We start from the raw sequence: 26,761 nt of genomic DNA on the forward strand, positions 1-26,761 counted from the left end.
TTTTTGTCCAGTGGATGTTATTGGAAACTTTAACAGCCTGGCAGTTTCGTCGATGTTAAACGTTGGCAAGAAGCCTTGAAAATTAAAGTCGAAAAATGCCCAAAGAGCCGAAATTTCATTAGGCAACACCGCATTTTTTCGTGGAATTTTTATAGACTAGGGCATTTGGACTATTTTTTGTCTAGTGGATGTCACTGCAAAATTGAACAGTTTGGCCGTGTTGTCGATTCTTAACTTTGGCAAGGAACTTTGAAAATGACAGTCTAAAAATTCTCAAAAATCCAAAATTTTATTAGGCAACACCGCATTTTTTCGTGCTTTTGTTGTAGAGTAGGGCTTTTGGAAGATTTTTTGTCCTGTGGATGTTATCAGTAAGTTGAACAGTTTGGGAACTTTGCCGATGTTGAACTTTGGCAAGGTGTTTTGAAGTTGAAAGTCGAAAAAGCCTCAAAAATCCTAAATTTTATTTGGCAACATCAATTTTTTTGACATACGCCGGTTGCCTAGGGGATTTGGCACGTTTTCCATCTGGGGTAATTCACACCGAAACTCAAAGAGTTTTGAGATTTTGGGATGTTAATCTCTCTTTCGTCCTTCTGTTGTAAACGCCTACAAAACCTGCTTTTTTGCAACGGCAACGTTGCCGTTTTTGGCTTTTGCTGCATCTGAGGGACATTTGGAGCGGTTTTCGTTTCAAGAGTTTTTTTGAAACATCGACAGTTTCACAGGTTTCAAGAGCTTTTACTTTCTGCAAATGCTTACAACGTCACACGTGTAAAGTCCTGAAAATTTGACTATTTCATTAGGCAACGCCGCATTTTTTCCTAGGTCATAGACTAGGGTATTTGGAAGGTTTTTTGTCCAGTGGATGTTATCAGTAAGTTGAACAGTTCGGGAACTTTGCCGATGTTGAACTTTGGCAAGGTGTTTTGACGTTGAAAGTTGAAAAATCCTCAAAAATCCGAAATTTTATTTGGCAACGCCGATTTTTTTGGACATGTTCTAGTTGTCTAGGGGATTTGGCAAGTTTTTCGTCCAGACCACTCCATGTGCAGACTCAAAGGGTTTTGAGGTTTTAGGAGGTGAACTTTGCGCGTGACTTCTTCAGTGCGTTGGGACGAAAAGTCCGCAAAAAGTCCCAAAAATTCAACGACAACTTGACCTTTTTTAACGTTTTCTGGTAGTCGGTGACCGGATGAACCTTTTTCTTCCTGTGTGGTGCCTTGGAAGAGGACTCTTTTCCCGTCCATTTCCTTCTTAAAGTTTGCCACGTTGCCGACCGGTTCTTCACGCTTATTTCGCCTCAGACAGCCGGTACCATTGAGATCGTTCACCGATTGACAAATGCGAAGCGCCAGGCAACATTCCCTGGCACCGATCCAGGCGAAAATATGAATTTTACCCAGTTAAATCATCGGTGCGAGTGATGAATGAATCGGGCAGATCAAACACATTCCGTTGCCCCAATTTACCTACGAACCGCACTGGTTCGCCTACCTGTGCCAAAAATGCGCCGCATTCTTCACGTGATTAGATCCATTTGTTTTGTGTGTTTTACGAGCAAAACAACTGTTTTGCCGACCAATCCGGAGTTGATTAATCGCATCCATAAACGTTGCGCTCGCTTGTTTAAGCGACTCGCATCTTGTTGTCGCTGTTGTTTGAACAATTCGCATGGAATTTGCGTTAATTTGCGTAGCACGCACTCTGCAATGGTAAATTGATGGAAGCGACACAATCAGGCCGAGCCTAATCGGGGCTAAATTGTCTGGAAAGCGTGCCCAAAAAATCGGTTTGGTTTAGTGGGTTCCAAACTCGTTTGAACGCCGCTGGACGGCTGAGACACTGTTGAATCATCAACGTCTTCATCATCATCATTTTTATCATCATTAAGCAGTTGAATGGGAATGGCAAAATATTCGGTTGTTATTGAGTGGTGGCCACTTTCGATTTCTTACACCCGGAATGATGAAAACGTGAATTGCGGACGTTGAAATCGTAATTGTTGTCGACACGAAACGACGATGCGGCCCAGAACGAGAGTGTAGAAAGCCAGCGTTGGCCAATTGCGGTTTTTCAGCCGCAGGAACCGACACGCCATTTAGTTTCCGCACTTTTGTCGATGTTGAACTTGCTGGAAGGTGTTCCAAAGCCAAATTGGAAAAATCCTTGAAACTCCGAAATTTTGATCGGCAACACCGCATTTTTTGCCATATTCGGATTGTCTACGGTATGTTGAAGATTTTCGATTCTCATTACTATCTGCGCAAACTCGATGGATTCTGAGATTTTTTGATGTGAACATTCTCAGACTACTCATGCACGCTCTCTTGGAAAGGCCCGAAAATTTGGATTTTCCGCACTGGCAACGGGGCATTTTTCGACTTTCGCTCATAGTTAGGAACATTTGCAACACTTCTGGTCCTGTAAGTCTCGCTTGTAGTTTAAACCGTTTGGCAGTTTCAGCGACGTTGATTTTTCTCAAAAAGAAAATTGAAAAATTTTCAATACCTCGAGATTTTGAACGGCAACATCGGATTTTTTTGCACTATTCTGGTTCTCTCCCGCATTCTACAGATTTTTGATTCAGGCTACTACATACTGAAACTCGATAGATTGTGAGATTTTTGGGTTTGAAAATTATCTGGCTCCTCATGGACGCTCTGTTGGAAAGACCCCAAAATTTGGATTTTCTGCATTGGCAACATGGCATTTTTTTCACCTTTGCTCATTGCAAGTAAAATTTGCAACCTTTTTTGCCCTGTGAGTGTCACTTGCAGCTTGAACAGTTTTTCAATTTCAGCGGCGTTAAATTTTCTCAAAACAAAAATTGAAAAATCTTCAAAACCTCGACATTTTGGTGCGCAACGCCGCATCTTTTTGTCATATTCTGTTTGTCTACGGTATTTTGAGGATTTTCTATTCCCATTACTACCTGCGCAAACTCAATGGATTCTGAGATTTTTTGATGTGAACATTCTCAGACTACTCATGCACGCTCTATTGGAAAGGCCCGAAAATTTGGATTTTCCGCACTGGCAACGGGGCATTTTTTTGACTTGGGCTCATAGATAGGAACATTTGCCGAATTTCTGGTCCTGTGAGTCTCACTTGTAGCTTAAACCGTTTGGCCGTTTCAGCGACGTAAAATTTTCTCAAAAAGAAAATTGAAAAATCTTCAATATCTCGAAATTTTGAACGGCAACATCGGATTTTTTTGCAACATTCTGGTTCTCTCCCGCATTTTACAGATTTTTTATTCAGGCTACTACATACTGAAACTCGATAGATTCTGAGATTTTTGGGTGTGAAAATTGTCTGGCTCTTTATGGACGCTCTGTTGGAAAAAACCCAAAATTTGGATTTTCTGCACTGGCAACATGGCATTTTTTTCACTTTTGCTCATTTCGAGCTTAAACCGTTTGGCCGTTTCAGCGACGTTAAATTTTCTCAAAAAAAAAATTGAAAAATCTTSAATCCCTTGAGATTTTGAACGGCAACACCGGATTTTTTTGCAATATTCTGATTTTCTCCCGCATTTTACAGATTTTTTATTCGGGCTACCACATACTGAAACTCGATAGATTCTGAGATTTTTGGGTGTGAAAATTGTCTGATGATGAAAATGATCTCGAAGTGACAATCGAAAAATCCTTACAATGAAGGCTTTCTTCCACGGCAACGTGGCATTTTTAGCTTTTCCCGAGTTTCAGGGAAATTTTGAAAACCGAACAAAACGACTGAACGCAGAGGGCACGTTGGCAGAAAGTAAAAAATCCCTAGAGGCAACGTTGCAATTGAAGAAAATCTCATTTATCAAGAATTTTTAGATGCACCTGCGTAAAATGCCAGTGCAGCATTCGCAGTCTTTAGGCAACGGGAACTGCTGGAAAAATTGCCACGTTGCTAATTAGTTGAAATTGGCGATTTTTCCTCTATCTGGGGAAAAAATCACGCTTTTACACTTCACATCTACTTCCGCTGGGCCTAACTAGCACCAGATGGCGACACCATTCAACCCAACGTCCGCTACGCACATGTTTTGTTTTTTTACATTCAATTTTTATGGTTTTCGCCAATATTTACGTCAGTTTGAAGGTCGGCAACAGTGCAAAATCGCGTTTCCTTTGTTCGCACCAAAACCGTGGGTCGTTCAATGTCAGCGTTCGACCATTAGAAGAACTTTTGCGATCACAAAACGTTCATTATTCGAGAATTAATCATGCTAATTGGATGTTTGTTGGTTCAATTAAAGTTGGCCGGGTTTTGGCCACATTTTCCACTACATCGGCCCACTGTGTTCTCGGGTTGATGTATTGAAAAAGCGGCTAAATCGGGACCGGAACGATTAAGGCTGGTCAGTTTTATGCGCTAATAAACGATTTTTCGACCAAAATAGATTTTTTAGCGCCGGCAGGTGAAAATTCGGACAGAAAATTGAATTTTCCTGCTTGAAACTCGCCTATTTTCTTATCTTGGGTTTTTTGTTGCAGGTAAGCCAATGAGCCAAGCAGAGTTTGGCTGGAAGCTGCATCGAGCACCTTAAACAAAAGGTTTGGGAAAAATCTGGGCAACTTGGATTCTTTGTAATCGTTGGCAGCGTCGCATTTTCTATGGAAGATTTGCCAACTGTTTATTGGAAGATTTTGGGGCGGCTAAAACTCCATATATTTTACCTTTTTTTGTGGCTATGCAATATATTAAAAATCCTGGAAACGTCGACTTTTGGACGGCAACCGTGCATTTTTTTCTTTTTGTCCAATCCTTAGTGTCTTTTGAGCGTCTCTTGTGTAATGAGTGTTTTTGATTTGTGACTAGTTTGGTGTGCGAGAGGTTCTGTCGATGTTGAGGTTTTAGTTTAAACTATTCAGGGCAAATTTCCTAAAATCTACCAAATTTGGTTTGGCGACGGTGTAATTTTTTAACGTATTTGGTTCCCTGGGGGTTTTTAAAGGTTTTTTAGTCCGGGAACTTTCTGTAAAAACTTGATGGGTTTTGAGATTTTTGAATGTGAAACTTCTGCAGATGACTTGGGCGCGATTTACAGAAAATATCCCTAAAATTGGGTTTTACTAAATGGCAACGTTGCGTTTTTGTACTTTCCCGGATTCCGTGAGACATTTGGAGCACTTTTTGGTTCGGGAGTGTTTTATCTAACGCGAACAGTTGGACAGTGCTGCCATTGTTACACTTTTGGAGACCGCATCGAAATAAAATTTTCCAAAATCAGCGAAAATTTTCGATTTTGTATAGCAACGTGGCGATTTTTTTTATAAATTTTAATTCTTGGTTTAAATTAGAAGATTTTTTGTATTGGGAATATTATACAAAAACTTGATGAATGTTGAGATTTTTGTATGTGAAACTTCTGCAGATGACTTGGGCACGATTTACAAAAAACATCCTTAAAACAGAGGTTTACTCAGTGGCAACGTTGCGTTTTTGACTTTCCCGGATTTCTTGAGACAGTTGGAGCACTTTTTGATTCGGATGTGTTTTCCCTAACACCAACAGTTTGACAGTGCTGCCAATGTTACACTTTTAGAGACCGCATCGAAATGAAATTTCCCAAAATCAACGAACACTTTCGATTTTGCATGGCAACATGGCGATTTTTTTATAAATTTTAACTCTTGGTGTAAATTAGAAGATTTTTGTTTTGGGAATATTATACAAAAACTTGATTTATGTTGAGATTTTTGGATGTGAAACTTTTGCAGATTGCTTAGGCACGATTTACAGAACACATCAGTAAAATCGGGGTTTACTCAGTGGCAACGTTGGGTTTTTTTGACTTTCGCTGATTCCTTGAGACAGTTGGAGCACTATTTGATTCGAAAGTGTTTTCTCTAATACCAACAGTTTGGCAGTGCTGTCGATGTTAAACTTTTAGTAAGTGTTTTGAAAGAAAATTTCGTAAAATCATCAAAACCTCTGAATTTTGTGCGGCAACATGACAATCTTTGAATGTATTTTGACCACCGGTGGCATTTAGAATATTTTTTATTCTGGCAATGATTTACAAAAACTCGATGGGTTGTGAGATTTTTAGACGTGAAACTTTTGCTGATGACTTGAGCACGATAGACTGAAAACACCCTCAAAATCGCGATTTACTCAACGGCAACGTTACGTTTTTTGAGTTTTGCTGATTTTCTGAGACATTTGGAGCACTTTTTGATTGGGGGGTGTTTTCTCTAACATGAACAGTTTGGCACTGCTGCTGATGTTAAACTTTGAGTAAGCGTTTTGAAAGAAAATTTCGTAAAATTAGCAAAACCTCTGAATTTTGYGCGGCAACATGGCAATCTTTGAATGTATTTTGACCACCGATGGCATTTAGAATATTTTTTATTCTGGCAATGATTTACAAAAACTCGATGGGTTTTGAGATTTTTAGATCTGAAACTTTTGCTGATGACTTGGGCACGATAGACTGGAAACATCCTTAAAATTGGGGTTTACTCAACGGCAACGTTGCGTTTTTTTATTTTCGCTGATTCTCTGAGACATTTGGAGCACTTTTTGATTGGGGGGTGTTTTCTCTAACATGAACAGTTTGGCAGTGCTGCCGATGTTAAACTTTCAGTAAGCGTTTTGAGACAATATTTCCTGAAACTGGCGAAAACTTTCGATTTTGTTCGGCAACATTGCAATCTTTGAATGTATTTGGACTACCTGTGGCGTTTAGCAGATTTTTTATTCTGGGGACAATTTACAAATCTCGATGGGTTTTGACAGTTTTAGAAATGGAACTTGGACTTTCTTCACTGGCAACATTGCTTTTTTGTGGTTCGGCACGTGCGTCAAGACATTTCGTACATTGTTGTTTTTGCGTTGTGTTTGGATTTAAAATGTCGGTCGTTTTTCCGATTTGAACTCTCAATTAAATTACATGCGAAAAATCTGAGAAAAGTTGGACTTTATTCAGCGGCAACAGTGCTTTTTTCCACTTGAGATGGTTCGGAGGGACAGTTGCAGTGTTTTTTTGCCTCGGGAGGTTTTTTGGTTTCCTGGACATTTTAGTGACTTCCAAAAACTTCAACTTTTTGAACATACTTTACGCGCCTCATCCGAAAAAGCTGTAAAACTCGACTATTTTATATGGCAACACCGCAAGGTTTTGGTTAATTTGCATTGTGGGGGGCGTTTTGAAGGTTTTTTGTTAGTGGCGCCCCATCGAGAAAGTTGATGGATTTGAAGTTGGAAAATTAACAGTTGATTTAGGTGCGGTTAACTTGACATTCCTGGGAAACTGGGACTTTTTCCAAGGCAACGTGGCTTTTTTGAGCGGTTTTCCCAATCTTGAGGCCATTGGGAGTCTTTTATGTCCAGGGGATGTTTTTGGAAAATTGAACACTTGAGTGGGTTTTCGGATGTTGAACTTCCCCCAGTCACTTTCAACCTCACAGTCCAGGACACTGGGAAAATCGATGTCTTGAGCTGGCAACCTCGCATTTTTTGGACGTATTCACGTAGTTGATCCCAAATGGCAAGATTTCTGGTTGAAAATCTAAAGATTTTTCGAGAAAAAACGCGCCTTTTCGCGAGTTTTTGAACATTGTGATCTAGAAGACAAACATTTAAAAAAAATAATAAAAAAAAAATAAAAAAAAATTAAAAAAAGAAAAATCCACGAAAATAGACTTGACATTCTCGATATAAATTCCCTGGCTAATTTTAACTGACGGAGTTTTCGCATTGCATAAGAGTCAATTTCTGGTATGTGACATTCACCTTGAGCCAAATTGTAAATCGATTCAATCGATGCTCGTTTTGATCGCGCTAAATTTGGGATTTGAGCAAAACGCATCTTCCGATCGTTTCTGGCATTAATTTGCGTAAAAATCCGCAAAAAAAACACCCGAAAATGACAGGATTTGTCAAAGAATCGCAGCTGGTGCGTCTGTGCTCTATGGATGCGTGCGCGAACGTTCGCGAACGTTTGCGAACGCTAGCGAACAATTCGCCGTCGGAATTAATCGCGAGAATTTCACACATATTCAATCAATTTGTCGGTTTTTCTGGTCGTCATTTGGCCGATTTTGGGCAACCCTGAATCGATTATGATTATAATAATAATAATTATTATTATTTTAATTATTTCGGCTGATTAAAATGCGCCCAAATAAGGAATCGACCGATTAAAGTCGGTTTTAATGATAAAGAAAGCCGAGAACGGATTTAACAGCGAAAAACACCGCCGAAATGCGGAAATCGTAAAATTAACTCGAAGGTCGCGGCCGGTGCGCACCAATGTAATAAAAAGCTTTTTATATTCATTTTTAGCTGATTTAGATCATTATGTGTGCGTTTATTGCCAATTGGTGCGTCAATTATCATTCCGAGTCTTGTCAGGATTGATTTTCCAGTCGAAACCGCCAATGTTCGTTTGTGTTCGTTCTGTTCGTGGTCGCAAATGTTGGCGAACATTGACAAATTATCAATCTTTTGAAGGTTTTCATTGATTAACTAATTAGTTTTTATTGTTTGCGCGCTGTGCTCGTTTGAATTCGTTCCGTTCTCTGAAAAAAAAGTGTAACCTTATGGTTATTCAATTAACGCAATGGTTTTTCGGGTTTTTTTTAAACAAGCTGGTGGGTTTTTCTGGACGCAAACTGAAATGTTCGTTTGTGTTCGTTCCGTTCGCGGTCAGCCATCATCAATTCGAATATTCGAACAATATTCTCGGTTAATCCGCGGTTTGTATAGCGTTTTTTGATTGATGCTGCGGCTTGCCATGTTCGTTTGCGTTCGTTCCGTTCGATGCAAATTGGCCAAACTTGTTCGCGAACATTTGAAATTCGTCCCGCAACAGCTGTTGATTGGTTCGCTTTTTCGTCCAGTCGGCATCTGGTTTGCTTGTTTGTTTGCATTCGTTCGGTTACTTGCAAAGTCACTGCGAACGTTCGCGAACATTCGCTGCGGCGTTGCCAGTTGGTGCTTCAATTAACGCAATGGATTTTCGAGGTGTTTAAAAAACGAACTGGTGAAACTTCCGGGTTTTTCTGGACGCAAACTTAAATGTTCGTTTGTGTTCGTTTCGTTTGCGGTCAGCCATCAACGATTAGAATATTCTAGCCGCATTCTCGGTTATTTCGCGGTTTGTTTCGCGTTTTTGTATTGATGCTGCGGCTCGCCATGTTCGTTTGCGTTCGTTCCGTTTGATGCAAACTGTCCAAACGTGTTCGCGAACATTCGAACGTCGTCCCCAACAGCTGTTGATTAGTTCCCTTTTTCGTCCAGTCGGAATCTGGTTTGCTTGTTTGTTTGCATTCGTTCAGTTACTTGCAAAGTCGCTGTAAACGTTCGCGAACATTCGCTGCGGCGTTGCCAGTCGGTGCTTCAGTTGACGCAATTGATTTTCGAGGTGTTTGAAAAACGAACTGGTAAAACTTCCGGGTTTTTCTGGACGCAAACTCAAATGTTCGTTTGTGTTCGTTCCGTTCGCAGTCAGCCATCAACGATTAGATTATTCTAGCTACATTCTCGGTTAATCCGCGGTTTGTTTCGCGTTTTTGTGTTGATGCTGCGGATGATTGATAATGCTGTTGATTTTTGCCTTGTTCGTTTACGTTCGTTCCGTTCGTTTTGCTTTAAAAAACAATTTAGAAGCATTTTCTTCGAATTTTTGTGATAAACATCCCAAGCGACTTAAAAAGATCTATAAGTTCGTTTGCGTTCGTTCGTCTTTGGTCTGTATTTTTTTTTGCAAAAAATCCCCTCAACTAGCGAATATTGAAACTGCACCTTCAACTCAAGTTCACTGCTCACTTCCTCAAGCGAGTTCGCTTGTGTTCGTTCCGTTCGTTTTGCTTCAAAGTTATTAGATAAGTGTTTTCTTCTCTTTTTATGTTACGTCTGTGTGTCTGATAACGTCACAAGTCACTTTAGGCGACCGACATTTGCCTGTTCGTTAGTGTTCGTTCCGTTCGTTTTGCTTTAAAGCACAATAGAACAGTATTTTCTTTCGAGTCTTATGCTATTAACATCGAAAGCCTCTTTATGCGCCAAATATTTGCATGTTCGTTTGGGTTCGTTCGCGTTTGTTCTGGTTTTTTTCTCTTCTGGTTCTGGTTTAAAAAATCCCCGAATTAGCGAAAATTGCAACTGCACGTTCAACTCAGCGTTGAATCGCTCAGTGTCTTACATTTGGGCTTTTTCAAGCGTGTTCGTTTGGGTTCGTTCCGTTCGTTTAGCTTTAAAGTACAGTAGAACAGTATTTTCTTCGATTGTTATGTATGCCATTAACTTCAAAGGCCTCTTTATGCGTCAAATATTTGCATGTTCGTTTGCGTTCGTTCGCGTTTGTTCTGTTTTTTTTTCAACAAATCCCCCCAATTTGCCAATATTTAAACTGCACGTTCTACTCAGCGTGGAATCGCGCACTGTCTTTTACATTTAGGCTTCTTCAAGCGTGTTCGTTTTTGTTCGTTCCGTTCGTTTTGCTTTAAAGCACAATAGAACAGTATTTTCTTAGATTCTTATGCTATTAGTATCAAAAGCCTCTTTATGCGTCAAATAGTTGCATGCTCGTTTGCGTTTGTTCGAGTTCGTTCAGTTTTTTTTTTCCGAAAAATTACTCCAATTAGCGAATATTGCAACTGCACGTTCAACTCAGCGTGGGATCATCTCGCACTGTCTTTTACATTTGTTCTTCTTCAAGCATGTTTGTGTGTGTTCGTTCCGTTCGTTTTGCATTAAAGCGCAATAGAACAGTATTTTCTTTGAGTCTTATGCTATTAACATCAAAAGCCTCTTTATGCGTCAAATATTTGCATGTTTGTTTGCATTGGTTCGCGTTCGTTATGTTTTTTTTGCAAAAAATCCCCTCAACTATCGAATATTGCAACTGCACGTTCAACTCAGCGTGGAATCTCCCACTGTCTCACGTTTGGGCTTCTTCAAGCGTGTTCGTTTGTGTTCGTTCCGTTTGTTTTGCTTTAAAGCACAATAGAACAGTATTTTCTTCGATTTTTATGCTATTAACATCAAGAGCCTCTTTATGCGTCAAATATTTGCATGTTCGTTTGCGTTCGTTCGCGTTCGTTCTGTTTTTTTTTGCAACTGCACGTTCAACTGAGCATGGAATCTCGCACTGTCTTTTACATTTGGGCTGCTTCAAGTGTGTTTGTTTGTGTTCGTTCCGTTCGTTTTGCTTTAAAGTGCACTAGAAAAGTGTTTTCTTCCCTTATTTTGTGACGTCTGTGTGCCTTATAACCTCACCAGTCACTTTAGGCGACCAACATTTGCCTGTTCGTTAGTGTTCGTTCCGTTCGTTTCCCTTAATTTGCTCCTCCAGTTGCCGGTGTTTGCCGGCATTTTTCGCATTCAACGTGATGAATGCGTTCGAAGCAAACGTGACAAAAACAAGCGAGTTTTGGCAAGCGTTTCGAAGCTCCTTACCTTTCTCAATTAGACGTGGCTTGCGACCGGCAGGTATGCAAAAAGTGAAATCGGAACGTGGCATTTGCTGGCTCGATGCCAAGAACGCAGCTTTTTTTCCTCAGTTTGGCCATGCGAATGAGGAAAAACGCAAATTTTCGATTGCCGTCTTATCAGATCGACGCTTTTCCAACCGGTTGATTAGTGGGTTTTTTGGGGGGGCCCCAAGGGGCGAAGCCCTGCAGTGTTTTTGAGCGGAAGGATGATTGATTGTTTTTGTCTGTTATTTTGTGTTCTCTGACAATTCCTCCACTTTCCTGCCTTTGGAGTGGTTTCGGTTTTGGGGCCCCAGTGGGGGCGAAGGCCTGCGAGTGATTTTGGGGCGCTTTTTTGCCGTTCAATTGCCCATTTTGAGCGTTTAAAGCTGATGTTTGATTGCGGTTTTTTGGTGCAGGTATTTTTGTTTTGGGCCCTGTGGGGCCCCCCTGCGGGGTACAGGCCTGAAATTTTCTGTGCGGTTAGCTGATGGCATGTTCTTTAAAAGTGGTCCTTTGGTCTGGTCATGTATTGTCGACCGTTTAGCAGATTTGGACTGGTTTCGGATGCGAGTGCTTCCTGAAGGGGGCGCGGCGCTACTGCAGATTTGAATAATTTTTCACCTCTAATTGGTTGGAGATAGTCGATTGGTGACTTTAGCATTTTATTCAGGACGCTTCAGTTTACATACGAAGGAAATCTGCGTTCGTTTCGGTTAAGGGTTTTTTTAGAATTAATTTTTGAAGTTGGGGATTTTTGGCGCGGTTTGTCGCCCTTTCCAGCATCCTCTTGTTAATCTTCATTTCTGAGAAACCGTGTTAGAATATTTGACTGCGACTTTTCAGATAAATCGAAAAAACATCAATTTACTTGACGTGTGAATTTCGTTTTTTCGGTGCAAATGGTTGGTTCAAGGTGGATTTTTGAAAATTTGAAGTGTTTAGCGCAGTTTTTCGTTTTGCATCTTCCTCTTGTGTGCCTCGTTTCGGGGAAACCATTTGAGAAATCTCAACAGGGACTTCACTGATAAACAAACGGAAAGATCAGTATATTTGTGATGGGAATTTCGTTCTGTTTGAGTAAATGGTTTCTTCATGAGCAATTTTTGAACTTGGTGATTTTTTTGCGCGGTTTTTTGTTCTTGCACCTTGCGCTTCTCGGACTTGTTTCTGAAAAGCTGTTTGAGGCATTGCGACAGCGATTTCACTGGTAGACGAAACAGAGATTAGTTTATTTGTCGTGTCAATTTGGTTCCGTTCGGGCTTTTGGTCCTTACATAACGAATTTTTGAAATTTGGAAGTTTTTTGCGCGTTTTCTCGCTTTGGCACCACGATATTTTGAGGCTTGTTTCTGAGAAACAATTTGAGAAATAGAAAGGAGGGTTTTACTTATAGATCAGGCAAGGACCAGTTTACTCACAATATAAATTTGGTTCCTTTTGAGCGGTTGGTTCCTTCATAATGAATTTTTGAAATTTGGAATTTTTTTGCGCGTTTTCTCGCTTTTGCACCACGATATTTTGAGGCTTGCTTCTGAGAAATAATTTGAGAAATAGAAAGGAGGGTTTTACTTATAGATCAGGCAAGGACCAGTTTACTCACAATATAAATTTGGTTCCTTTTGAGCGGTTGGTTCATTCATAATGAATTTTTGAAATTTGGAAAATTTTTGCGCGTTTTCTCGCTTTTGCACCACGATATTTTGAGGCTTGCTTCTGAGAAATAATTTGAGAAATAGAAAGGAGGGTTTTACTTATAGATCAGGCAAGGACCAGTTTACTCACAATATAAATTTGGTTCCTTTTGAGCGGTTGGTTCCTTCATAATGAATTTTTGAAATTTGGAAGGTTTTCGTGCGTATTTTGCTTTGGCACCACGACCTTTTAAGGCTTGTTTCTGAGAAACCGTTTCAGAAGTCCAAACGAGTGTGCCACTCATAGGTAAATGAAGGCCCCGTTTACTCGCAGTTTGCATTTGGTTCCTTTAGAGCAGTTGGTGCCTTCATAATGAATTTTTGAAATTTGGAAAATTTTTGGGCGTTTTCTTACTTTGGCACCACGACCTTTTAAGGCTTGTTTCTAAGAAACCTTTTGAAAAATCCAAACCAGTGTAATACTCATCGGTAAAGAAAGGTCCCGTTTACTCGCAGATTGCATTTGGTTCCTTTTGAGCGGTTGGTGCCTTCATAATGAGTTTTTGAAATTTGGCAGTTTTTTTGCACAAATTTTCCTTTTTGCACCATGCTCTTATGGAGCTGGTTCCTGAACCTTAGAGAGCATTTTGTCCTCCTTGAAGAAAAAGGGAACCAACGACATCCAGACCGGCTAGTGCGGGCTCTCTGATGACCCCCAAAAATAAAAAATCGAAAATCTGAAGAAATGTCCAAACTTCCGAAAAAATGGTGTTTCTTCGAAGTCTTTTTCTGCATGGTACGTGGAAGTAAATCGGCATGGGAACCAGTTACCCACTTTGATTGGCGATGGTCCGGTTGAGGAAAAACCACGCGAAAATCCCGAAAATCTGGCGAAAAATCGAATCATTGCGGGCCGTTAAAAGTTTAAAATTGCTCAGGGAACCCGCCGCTTAATTGGTGATTCCAATGCGGCGGATCGACACGAAGAAGTTCCGCCCAATGTTGAAAAAAAGCTTCATCCGCAGGTTCTTCTCACACGAGGTTGTTGCCGCTTTGTTCCAACAGGTCAAAGGATTTTTCTCCTGCGAGGTGCAGTCACGAAATCGCCCCAGAACCAACTGAAGCGCATTTGAGCCGGGAAAATGTCCATTTTTTCCTGTGTTTTATTGCGATGGAGTTCTGCTTTTTTTGGACAACTGGCAACGCGGGATTCGGGCGGCTGGTTGGTGCGGAAATGGAGTTATACTCAAATTGTCCTGAAAAGTGTTGAATTATGGAGTCACTTTTTTGTTATTGGCTGGGCTTGGAAAAATCCAAAGGGATTTTAAAGAGTATGTTTTCCGGCAACTTTTCGAATTCTGCCCGTTAAAATCGGCTGGAAAACACGAAAGTTATGCGGAAAAGTGCGATGGAAAATTGATTGATTTGGGGATTTCCAATTTTGCTTTCGTCTGGCAATTGAAAAATAGCATAAGTTTTTTATTGTTGGCCCGTTTTGGAAAAATCAATCAATTTTTTTTCTGCAAATTTTGGCGTTTCGAGCGTAGAAGTCGGTGGAAGAATTCTGAAGTTATGAGGCAAAAATGGCATAGAATGGCGTTTTTGGAAATCGAAAAATGGCTTTAAAAACTGTCCAACTGGCCAAATTCTTAACTTTTGGTTTATGTTTGAATTTAGAGGAGTTTTTAGAGAACAAAACGAGACAAATTTTAGCGATTTTTTTTTGCGGCAATGGGCCACAAAATTTATACGTTTTTTATGTCTGATCCGATTTGACAAACATTTTCAGTCACTCGAGAACTGCTTCATTAGTATCTACAATGAGCTTTTGCGAAAAACCATGTTGGGTTCACCTAGGAATTATGCTCCAAAAACTCATTACTCTCCTATTTTACGCTTCATTTTAAAAAGAAAAAAATACGCCCGAAAGAAGCTTACTTTCTCTCTAATTCACCGTTTTGAAAATGGAAATGGGCTGAAAACTCCGGAAGTTATAAAAGGAAAACCGTATTGGGTCGACCTGGTAATTATCTTCTTAAAGCCTCATAACTCTCGTATTTCAAGGTTAATTTAAAAACCCGAAAATTCATACGAAAGAAGATTGATTTCTCGCTAACTCACCTTTTTGAAAAGGAAATCGGCTGAAAACTCCGAAAGTTATCAACAGAACACCTAACATGGTTGGGTGCGCCTGGAAATTATCCTCAGAAAATTTAGAATTAGAAATTTAGCAAATTTAGAAACCCAGAAACTGATCCAAAAGGAAGTGAATTACTCTCTAATTCACTTTTTTGAAAATGGAAGTCGATCGAAAACTCCGGAAGTTTTAAAAGGAAAACCATGTTGGGTGCATCTGGCAATTTTCCTCGAAAAACCTCACAGCTCTCCTATTTCAAGGTTAGTTTAAAAACCCGAAAATTGGCCCGAAAGAAGATTGATTTCTCTCTAATTCACCTTTTTGAAAACGGAAGTCTGCCGAAAACTCCGGAAGTTGTAAAAGGAAAACCGTGTTGGGTGCATCCGGGAATTTTCCACGAAAAACCTCATAACTCTCCTATTTCAAGGTTAATTTAAAAAGCTAAAAATTTATTCTAAAGAAGATTGATTTCTCTCTAATTCACCTTTTGGAAAATGGAAGTCTGCCGAAAACTCCGGAAGTTGTAAAAGGAAAACCGTGTTGGGTGCATCTGGGAATTTTCCACGAAAAACCTCATAACTCTCCTATTTCAAGGTTAATTTAAAAAGCTAAAAATTTATTCTAAAGAAGATTGATTTCTCTCTAATTCACCTTTTGGAAAATGGAAGTCGGCCGAAAACTCCGGAAATTATAAAAAGAAAACCATGTTGGATGCATCTGGGAATTTTCCTCGAAAAACCTCATAACTCTCCTATTTCAAGGTTAATTTAAAAACCTAACAATTTATTCGAAAGAAGATTGATTTCTCTCTAATTCACCTTTTGGAAAATGGAAGTCCACCGAAAACTCCAGAAGTTATTAACGGAAAACCATGTTGGGTGCGCCTGGAAAAACTCTCCTATTTCAAGGTTAATTTAGAAACCCGAAAATTGGTCTGAAAGAAGATTGATTTCTCTCTAATTCACCTTTTTGAAAATGGAAGTCGGCCTAAAACTTCGGAAGTTATAAAAGGAAAATCATGTTGGGTGCATCTGGGAACTTTCCTAGAAAAACCTCAGAACTCTCCTATTTCAAGGTTAATTTAAAAACCCGAAAATTGGTCCGAAAGAAGATTGATTTCTCTCTAATTCAGCTTTTTGAAAATGGAAGTCGGCCGAAAACTCCGGGAGTTATGAACGGAAAACCATGTGGGTGCGTCAGGGAATCTTCCTCGAAAAACATCATAACTCTCCTATTTCAAGGTTACTTTAAAAACCCGAAAATTGTTCCGAAAGAAGATTGATTTCTCTCTAATTCAGCTTTTTCAAAATGGAAGTCGGCCGAAAACTCCGGGAGTTATGAACGGAAAACCATGTGGGTGCGTCAGAAAATCTTCCTCGAAAAACATCATAACTCTCCTATTTCAAGGTTACTTTAAAAACCCGAAAATTGTTCCGAAAGAAGATTGATTTCTCTCTAATTCACCTTTTTGAAAATGGAAGTCAGCCTAAAACTTTGGAAGTTATAAAAGGAAAACCATGTTGGGTGTATCTGGGAATTTTCCTAGAAAAACCTCATAACTCTCCTATTTCAAGGTTAATTTAAAAAGCCGACAATTGGTCCGAAAGAAGATTGATTTCTCTCTAATTCACCTTTTTGAAAATGGAAATCGGCTGAAAACTCCGAAAGTTATAAAAGGAAAACCTTGTTGGGTGCGTCTGGGAATTTTCCTCGAGAAACCTCATAACTTTCCTATTTCAAGGTTAATTTAAAAACCTAAAAATGTATTTGAAAGAAGTTTGATTTCTCTCTAATTCACCTTTTGGGAAATGGAAATCGGCTGAAAACTCCGAAAGTTATAAAAGGAAAGCCATGTTGGGTGTATCTGGGAATTTTCCTAGAAAAACCTCATAACTCTCCTATTTCAAGGTTAATTTAAAAACCCGAAAATTGGTCCGAAGGAAGATTGATTTCTCTCTAATTCACCTTTTTGAAAATGGAAGTCGGCCTAAAACTTCGGAAGTTATAAAAGGAAAACCATGTTAGGTGTATCTGGGAATTTTCCTAGAAGAACCTCAGAACTCTCCTATTTCAAGGTTAGTTTAAAAACCCGAAAATTGGTCCGAAAGAAGATTGATTTCTCTCTAATTTACCTTTTTGAAAATGGAAGTCGGCCGAAAACTCCGGAAGTTATAAAAGGAAAACCATGTTGGGTGCATCTGGTAATTATCCACTTAAAATATCATAACTCTCCTATTTCAAGGTTAATTTAAAAACCCGAAAATTGGTCCGAAAGAAGATTGATTTCTCTGTAATTCAGCTTTTTGAAAATGGAAGTCGGCCGAAAACTCCGGTAGTTATGAACGGAAAACCATGTTGGGTGCGTCTGGGAATTTGCCTCGAAAAACCTCATAACTTTCCTATTTCAAGGTTAATTTAAAAACCCAAGAATTCGTTCGAAAGGAGATTGATTTCTCTCTAATCCACCTTTTTGAAAATGGAAGTCGGCCGAAAACTCCGGTAGTTATGAATGGAAAACCATGTTGGGTGCGTCTGGGAATTTTCCTCGAAAAACCTCATAACTTTCATATTTCAAGGTTAATTTAAAAACCCAAAAATTCGTTCGAAAGGAGATTGATTTCTCTCTAATCCACCTTTTTGAAAATGGAAGTCGGCCGAAAACTCCGGTAGTTATGAACGGAAAACCATGTTGGGTGCGTCTGGGAATTTTCCTCGAAAAACCTCATAACTTTCATATTTCAAGGTTAATTTAAAAACCCAAAAATTCGTTCGAAAGGAGATTGATTTCTCTCTAATCCACCTTTTTGAAAATGGAAGTCGGCCGAAAACACCGGAAGTTATAAAAGGAAAACCATGTTGGGTGCATCTGGGAGTTTTCCTCGAAACACCTCATAACTCTTCTATTTCAAGGTTAATTTAAAAACCCAACAATTTATTCGAAAAAATATTGATTTCTCTCTAATGCACGTTTTTGGAAATGGAAATCGGCCGAAAACTCCGGGAGTTATGAACGGAAAACCATGTGGGTGCGTCAGGGAATTTTCCTCAAAAAACCTTATAACTCCCCTATTTAAAGGTTAATTTAAAAACCCAAACTATCATCCGAAAGCAGATTGATTTCTCTCTAGTTCGCCTTTTTGACAATTCAAATTGGCCGGAAACTCCAGAAGTTATTAACGGAAAACCATGTTGGGTGCGCCTGGAAATTTTCCTCGGAAAACCTTATAACTCCCCTATTTCAACGTTAATTTAAAAACCCAACAGTTCATCCAACCTTTTTGAATATGAAAATCGGTGGAAAAGTTCAGAAGTTTTTAAAGGAAAACCTTGTTGGGCCCACCTGTGAATTTTCCTTCAAAAACCTCATAACTTTCCCTTTTCAGCCTTAATTTGAAAACCCAAAAGATGACTAATTTAGCTCTAATTCGTTTTTTTCAAATCGAAAATCGGACAAAAACTCCAGAAGTTATGGCGAAAAAACTGTCAGAGAAAAATCGTCAATTTCAAATTTCGAATTTTTCAGCCTCGTTTGAAGTTGGAAGCATGTTTTGTAGCGAAACACCAACGTTTCCCTTGCAAATTGTCAGCGTCAGAAATTTGACTGTGTTTTTGCTATCAGGAAAACCGGCAAATTTCGACTGATTTTGATCAGAAAAGACAGAAATTTCAGCTGAATTTCTGCACAAGTAATAAATTGGCCAAAAAAATGTTCTGCAAATCATGCACCAAAATGCCCATAACTTCCTTATCTCGGGCTCGATTTGAACAAACCCAAGTTCATTGGAAACACACTCAATTTCCCAATAATACCCATTGCTCAAAACCGCATTCCTCTCATTAACCTCAAAGTTACGAGCATTTGAGTGTGCGACCAACCGGTTCCATGCAACACTGTTCACATCAAATTCCTCTCTCTCTCCAAACTGGATAAACTAATTTTCGGTTTTTCTCCCTCAATTTTAGAGGTAAATACGCAACAGTCTGTCGAGCAGTTCACCGGAAAACTCGCACTCCTTTTGCGGCCAAATTCGTGCGAAAACGACGCCGGAACCAGGATCAGATGAAGGAGATCATACACGAAATTGCCGTTCTGATGCAGTGCTCATCGACCAGCCGAGTGATTCGGCTTCATGAAGTCTACGAGTCTGCCACGGAAATGGTAAGTGTCCATGATTTGGTGCAAACTTTGGCAACAGCGTAGCCCCGGACCAAATCCACTGGGGATTGAGTGAGTGACTTTGAAATGTTCTCATCACCTTCCCTGATGATGGGTTTGTTTCGAAACTTTCACCAAGTGTTGCAGGGAATGTGCACTTTCTTGGGTGGGATGTGGCAACCCTGTACCAGGTCCGGCTTCTGGCATGGGCAGAAAAATCACTATTGGCTTTTGTCCTCTTAAAACTCTATTGACTTTTTGCGCACACGCGCTTTGATTGGTTGGGATTAATAGAGCCGTTTTTGCTCTATATTTGGTGATTTTTCGGGTGCTCTGTCTTTAAAGCTCTGGAAATGCTGAATTTTTTGAGCTGAGCTCGTTGCCTAAAACCTAATCACGAGTTGGACCTTTGGAATTTAGAAAAATCCAGAATTTTCTCACAGGGCTCGAATGGGGGGTGCAAACTTCCACATCTAATAGAGCCGTGTTTGCTCTATCTGGGGCAATAGTTTGAGCGCTCCATCGGCTCACAGCTCTAAGAAATGGGGTTTTCAGTAGAGCTCTGATGTAGAGAGATTCTAGGGAAATTTTGGGAATTTTTCAAAAAGGCTCTGAGGGTTTTTGAAGATTTCTAACCAGCCCGGTTTATAGAGCCAAATCGGCTCTAAATTGGACAACAGTTTTAGTGCTGTCTGTCTTAAGGGCCTTGAAGCGTTTTTTTTTTTAAGTTGGGTTTCCACATTTCAAAACTGGTTTTTTTTGCACCAATTTTGAAAAATTCTCAAAATTTGCCCGGGCTTTGCAAAAATTTAAAATTCGCGCCTTTAATAGACTCATTTTTGCTCTATATTTCTGTGCATTTTCAACGTTCTATCGATTGTGCGGCGAAAACTACGAATTTTTTAAGCAGTGCTGGATGGACAGTGCATAAGTCTAGCTGATGACTCAGATTTGAAAAATTCCCAAAAATTCTTAGTTGAAGCCGAATGGACACTTTAGGCTGATGCATCTGATGGAGTTATGTTCGCTCTATATTCACAGGGAATTTCAGCGCTCTATCTGCTCAGAGCGGAAAATATTGGATTTTTAAAATAGAGCTGGCACATCTGATGTTTACGGTTTGAATGGCAATTTTGAAAATTTTTCAAAAATGAACTGGACCTTTGTGACGGTTCTAAACTTTCTCAGTCTATAGAGCCAAACGGGCTCTATATTAAACATCAATGCTTAATGCTCTATCGCATCAGAGCTTCAACGGGCGAATTTTTGCAATTAGGCTTTCAAATTTTTTGGCAGGTTGTGTTGGGGCAAATTGAAAAATTTCTCAAAATTCAGTCAGCTTTGCGACACATTGCAAATTTGTCTTTTTCATAGAGTCGTATTGGCTCTATATTTCTGAGAAATTTCAGCTGTTTATCCATGGCGTGGTGAAAACTGCAAATTTTTAAAGCAGATTGTGATGGACAGAGGAAATGACCAGTTTAAAGTTCACATTTGAAAAATTTACAAAATTTACCGACTCGAGCCTGGTGGACACTCTAAACTCATGCGTCTAGTAGACGCATGTCTGCTCTATATTTGAAGGTAATTTGAACGCTCTATCTGCTTAGAGCTTGGTATAACGAATTTTCCAATCAAAGCCTGTATTGTATCAAAGGAAGGTCTGAAGAGCACCTTTGAAAATTTTTTCAAATCACCCGCAATGCTCATAGAGAATAGCATTTTGGCTCTCTAATAGAGCCATGGATGATCTACGTGTGGTGCAAATTTCGGTAGCGTATCTGAACAGGATTTTAAGGACCGAATTTTTCAAAATGAGTGCAAAGTTATTGAGCACATTTGTTGAGCCAATTTCAAAATATCCTCAAAATTGGCCCGGGCTCTGCAAATATTTAAAATTTTCCACTTTAATAGAGCCATCTTTGCTCTGTATTTCTATGCAATTTCAAAGTTCTATACGATTGTGCGGCGAAAACTATAAATTTTTTAAGCAGTGCTGGATGGACAGTGCATAGGTCCAGGCAACGGCTCAGATTTGAAAAATTCTCAAAAATTCTTAGTTGAAACCGGATGGACACTTTAGGCTGATACATCTGGTGGAGTCATGTTTGCTCTATATTTACAGGGAATGTCAGCGCTCTATCTGCTCCCAGCCGGAAGTATTGGATTTTTAAAATAGAGCTGGCACATCCGATGTTTAGAGTTCAAATGCCAATTTTGAAATTTTTTTAAAAATGAACTGGCCCCTCCTGACGGTTCCAAACTTTCTCAGTCCATAGAGCCAAATTGGCTCTATATTAAACATCAATGCTTTAAGCTCTACCGCGTCAGGGCTTTAAAGGACGAATTTTCAAAATTAGGCTTTCACATTTTATATCAGATTGTGTTGGGCTAAATTGAAAAATTTTTCAAAATTCACTCAGGTTTGCAACACATTGCAAATTTGTGTTTTTCATAGAGTCGTATTGGCTCTATGTCTCTGAGAAATTTCAGCTGTTTATCGAGGGCGTGGTGAAAACTGCAAATTTTTAAAGCAGATTGTGATGGCCAGAGGGAATGACCAGTTTAACGTACACATTTGAAAAATTTACAAAATCTCCATCAATCCATAGAGAATAGCAATTGAGTTCTCTAATAGAGCCGTGGTTATTCTACGTGTGGTGCAAATTTGGGCATAGTATCTCTACAGGATTTTAAGGGCCGAATTTTTCAAATTGAGTTTGCAAAGTTATTGAGCACATTTCTTGAGCCAACTTCAAAAAATCCTCAAAATTCGCCCGGGCGTTTCAAATATTTCAAATTTGCCCTCTTAATAGAGCCATCTTTGCTCTATATTTCTATGCAATTTCAACTTTCAGTCGACTGTGCGGCGAAAACTACGAATTTTTTAAGCAGTGCTTGATGGACAGTGCGTAGGTAAAGCCAACGGCTCAGATTTGAAAAATTCCCAAAAATTCTTTGTTGAAACCGGATCGACATTTTAGGCTGATGCATCTGGTAGAGTCATGTTTGCTCTATATTCACAGGGAATTTCAGCGCTCTATCTGCTCACAGCCGAAAGTATTGGGCTTTTTAAAATAGAGCTGGCACATCCGATGTTTAGAGTTCAAATGCCAAATTTGAAATTTTTAAAAAAATGAACTGGCCCCTCCTGACGGTTCCAAACTGTCTCAGTCCATAGAGCCAAATTGGCTCTATATTAAACATCAATGCTTTAAGCTCTACCGCGTCAGGGCTTTAAAGGGCGAATTTTTGAAATTAGGCTTCCACATTTCAGATCAGATTGTTTTTTGCTAAATTAAAAAAAAATTCAAAATTCACTCAGGTTTGCCACACATTGCAAATTTGTCTTGCTCATAGGGTCGTAGTGGCTCTATGTTTCTGAGAAATTTCAGCTGTTTGCCGATGGCGTGGTGAATACTGCGAATTTTTAAAGCAGATTGTGATGGACAGAGGAAATGACCAGTTTAAAGTTCACATTTGTAAAATTTACAAAATTTACCGACTCGAGCCTGGTGGACACTCAAAACTCGTGCTTCTAGTAGACTCATGTGTGCTCTATATTTAAAGGCAATTTCAGCGCTCTATCTGCTTAGAGCTTGATATAGCGAATTTTCCAATCAAGGTCTGTATTGTATCAAAGGAAGGTCTGAAGAACAACTTTGAAAATTTTTTCAAATCTCCCTCAATGCTCATAGAGAATAGCATTTTGGCTCTCTAATAGAGCCATGGATGATCTACGTGTGGTGCAAATGTCGGTAGCGTATCTGAACAGGATTTTAAGGGCCGAATTTTTCAAATTGAGTTTGCAAAGTTATTGAGCACATTTCTTGAGCCAACTTCAAAATATCCTCAAAATTCGCACGGGCTTTTCAGATATTTCAAATTTGCCCTCTTAATAGAGCCATCTTTGGTCTATATTTCTCTGCAAATTCAACGTTCCATCGATTATGCGGCGAAAACTACGATTGTTTTAAGCAGTGCTAGATGGACAGTGCGTAGGTCCAGCCTACGGCTCATATTTTAAAATTTCTCAAAAATTCTTTGTTGAAACCGATGGACACATTAGGTTGATGCATCTGGTAGAGTCATGTTTGCTCTATATGCACAGGGAAGTTCAGCGCTCTATCTGCTCAGAGCCAAAAATATTGGGTTTTTAAAGTAGAGCTGGCACATCTGATGTTTACGGTTTGAATGGCAATTTTGAAAATTTTTCAAAAATGGACTGGTCCCTTGTGACGGGTCCAAAGTTTCTCAGTCTATAGAGCCAAATTGGCTCTATATTAAACATCAATGTTTAATGCTCTATCGCATCAGGGCTTCAATGGGCGAATTTTTGCAAATTAGGCTTCCAAATTTTATGGCAGGTTGTGTTGGGGCAAATTGAAAAATTTCTCAAAATTCAGTCAGTTTTGCCACACATTGCAAATGTGTCTTTTTCATAGAGTCGTATTGGCTCTATTATTCTGAGAAATTTCAGCTGTTTATCGATGGCGTGGTGAAAACTGCAAATTTTTAAAACAGATTGTGATGGACAGAAGGAATGACCAGTTTAAAGTTGACAGTTGAAAAATTTTCAAAATTTGCTGACTCGAGCCTGGTGGACACTCTAAACTCGTGCGTCTAGTAGACGCATGTCTGCTCTATATTTGAAGGCAATTTAAACGCTCTATCTGCTTAGAGCTTGGTATAGTGAATTTTCAAATCAAAGCCTCTATTGTATCAAAGGAAGGTCTGAAGAGCAACTTTGGAAATTTTTTCAAATCTCCCTCAATACTCATAGAGAATAGCATTTTGGCTCTCGAATAGAGCCGTGGGTGGTCTACGTGTGGTGCAAATTGGGGCACAGTATCTCAACCGGAATTTTTAGGGCCGAATTTTTGAAATTGCGTTTACAAAGTTATTGAGCACCTTTCTTGAGCCAACTTCAAAATATCCTCAAAATTCGCCCGGGCTTTTGAAATATTTCAAATTTGCCCTCTTAATAGAGCCATCTTTGCTCTATATTTCTATGCAATTTCAACTTTCAGTCGACTGTGCGGCGAAAACTACGAATTTTTTAAGCAGTGCTTGATGGACAGTGCGTAGGTCCAGCCAACGGCTCAGATTTGAAAAATTCCCAAAAATTCTTTGTTGAAACCGGATGGACACTTTAGGCTGATGCATCTGGTGGAGTCATGTTTGCTCTATATGCACAGGGAATTTCAGCGCTCTATCTGCTCACTGCCGAAAGTATTAGATTTTTAAAATAGAGCTGGCACATTTGATGTTTACAGTTGGCAATTTTGAAAATTTTTCAAAAATTAACTGTTCCCTCGTGACCGTTTGGAACTTTTTCAGTCTATAGAGTTAAATTGGCTCTATATTAAACAGCAATGTGTAATACTCTATCTAGTCAGGGCTTTAAATGGCGAATTTTTGAAGATAGGCTTTCACATTTCAGATCAGATTGTGTTGGGCTGTATTGAAAAAATTATTAAAATTCACTTAGGTTTGCCACACATTGCAAATTTGTCTTTTGCATAGAGTCGCATTTACTCTATATTTCTGAGAAATTTCATCTGTTTATCGATGGCGTGGTGAAAACTGCGAATGTTTAAAGCAGATGGTGATAAACAGAACAGAGCGAATGACCTGTTTAAAGTCCACAGTTGAAAAATTTATAAAATTTACTGACTCGAGCCCGGTGGACACTCTAATCTCGTGCGTCTAGTAGAGCCATGTCTGCTCTATATTTAACAGCAATTTCAGTGCTCTATCTGCTTAGAGCTTTAAATGGCGAATTTTCTGATCAAAGCCTGTTTTGTATCAAGGAAAAGTTTGAGTACCAACTTTGAAAAATTTCTCAAATGTCCTTCGAGGATAATTAAAAAATTCAAAATTGGCTCTCTAACAGAGTCAGGCCTATTCTATGTGTGGTGTAAATTTCACTCTTCTATCGGCTTAGAGTTTGTTGAAACGAATTTTTTAAATCGACCGTCCAGATTTCGAAACAGAATTTGTTGGGCAGTTTTGAGAAATTTCTGCAAATTTACTCAGGCCCCACAAACATTTGAAGTTGGCCTGTTTAACAGAGCCATCTTGGCTCTATATGTCTGAGAAATTTCAGCTTTCTATCGATTGTGTGATAGAAATCATGCACTTTTTAGCAGTTCTCGGTGCACAGTGCAAATGACCAGCCATGGCTCAGATTGGAAAAATTCCGAAATTCACTCACTCAAACCTCGTGCAGACTCCAAATTTTTGCGGCTAATAGAGCGAGTTTTGCTCTATATATCGCTTTTGATGGATTCCGTGGTAAAACTTGGGAAAACTGCAGAAATTTGGAAAAATATATTGTAAATCTGCCCGTCCAACGTGTACCGTTCTCTCTCCAACACACCACACGTGGTATAACACTGTCTCTGTTTCAATTGCAGATTTTAGTTCTGGAATTGGCCGCTGGCGGCGAACTGCAGCACGTCCTGGACGACGGCCAATGTCTGAGCGAATCGGAAGCGCGCAAAGCAATGAAGCAGATCCTAGAGGGCGTCAGTTACCTGCACGATCGCAACATCGCCCACTTGGACCTCAAACCTCAAAATCTGCTGTTATCGATTGAGGACAGTTGCGATGACATCAAGCTGTGCGATTTCGGCATTTCGAAAATTTTGCAACCCGGCGTCACAGTACGAGAAATTTTAGGTGAGTTGCGTGTTAATTTCGCCATGCTTGGCAACACTGCCAATGTATGTTTTTGTCCCGAATTCAACTTTCCCGGGCGTCCAGTGGGCAATTTTGGTGTTTGTCCGCGGTTTAGGGGGGATTTTGGGTGCTTGGCAACATCGCCAATTTAGGTTCACTAAAAAAGACTTCGCAATGCGCCTTTGGACTAATCGCACATTTACAGCCGTTTTCCGGATATGAAGGCGTGAAGTTTTTGAGGGCCCCTGGGGGCGAAGCCCCCCAGCAAATGCTGCAGGCAACTTCGACAAAAATGTCTGCTTAAAAAGCCCCACCTGGCAGCGAAAATTTAACGTTTCTACTGCCAGTCGTTTTCAAGATACGGTTTTTTGGATATTTCCTGGGCCCCTAGGGGCGAAAGTAGCTTTTGGGTGTATCCCGCGAACCAGCAGGCCTAGAGCTTTGCGAAAAACGTCTCTGGACTCGGGGGGCCGCAAGGATCACTTTGGCGTTTTGACATTGGCCGCCAGAGGGCGTCTTTGGACGACAATGATAAAAAACCTGAAGCTTTGGGAAGATTTTGGCAGATTCGCAAGAATGTAAGTCAGGAAACTTAAGCAAAATCAAAAAAGAGAAATAAATTGCAAACTGGGGCCTTGAATGCGATCGGGCGACTCGAAGTAGGAAAGTTCAAGGTTGCTGTTCAAAAAGTGTATAACTTCGTTATGGATGGTCGAAACCGGCCGATTTT

At 39.7% G+C, this 26,761-nt stretch overlaps 1 protein-coding gene across 2 annotated transcripts in view; it reads left to right on the plus strand.

Annotated features, from left to right (window-relative positions):
• Nucleotides 1-26,761, plus strand: part of LOC109545104 (death-associated protein kinase related) — an 84,511-nt gene that overhangs the window by 51,930 nt on the left and 5,820 nt on the right. For both annotated transcript variants that reach the window (XM_048662838.1, XM_048662836.1), the window contains exons 2-3: nucleotides 19,155-19,350; nucleotides 25,767-26,031. In XM_048662838.1, coding sequence (XP_048518795.1) covers nucleotides 19,155-19,350; nucleotides 25,767-26,031 — 461 coding nt within the window. The remainder of the gene's footprint in view (nucleotides 1-19,154; nucleotides 19,351-25,766; nucleotides 26,032-26,761) is intronic.

This window comes from Dendroctonus ponderosae, unplaced genomic scaffold (genome assembly GCF_020466585.1).
Source record: "Dendroctonus ponderosae isolate FM_Combo_2020 unplaced genomic scaffold, Dpon_F_20191213v2 Dpon_F_20191213_12, whole genome shotgun sequence".
Taxonomy (NCBI): domain Eukaryota; kingdom Metazoa; phylum Arthropoda; class Insecta; order Coleoptera; family Curculionidae; genus Dendroctonus; species Dendroctonus ponderosae.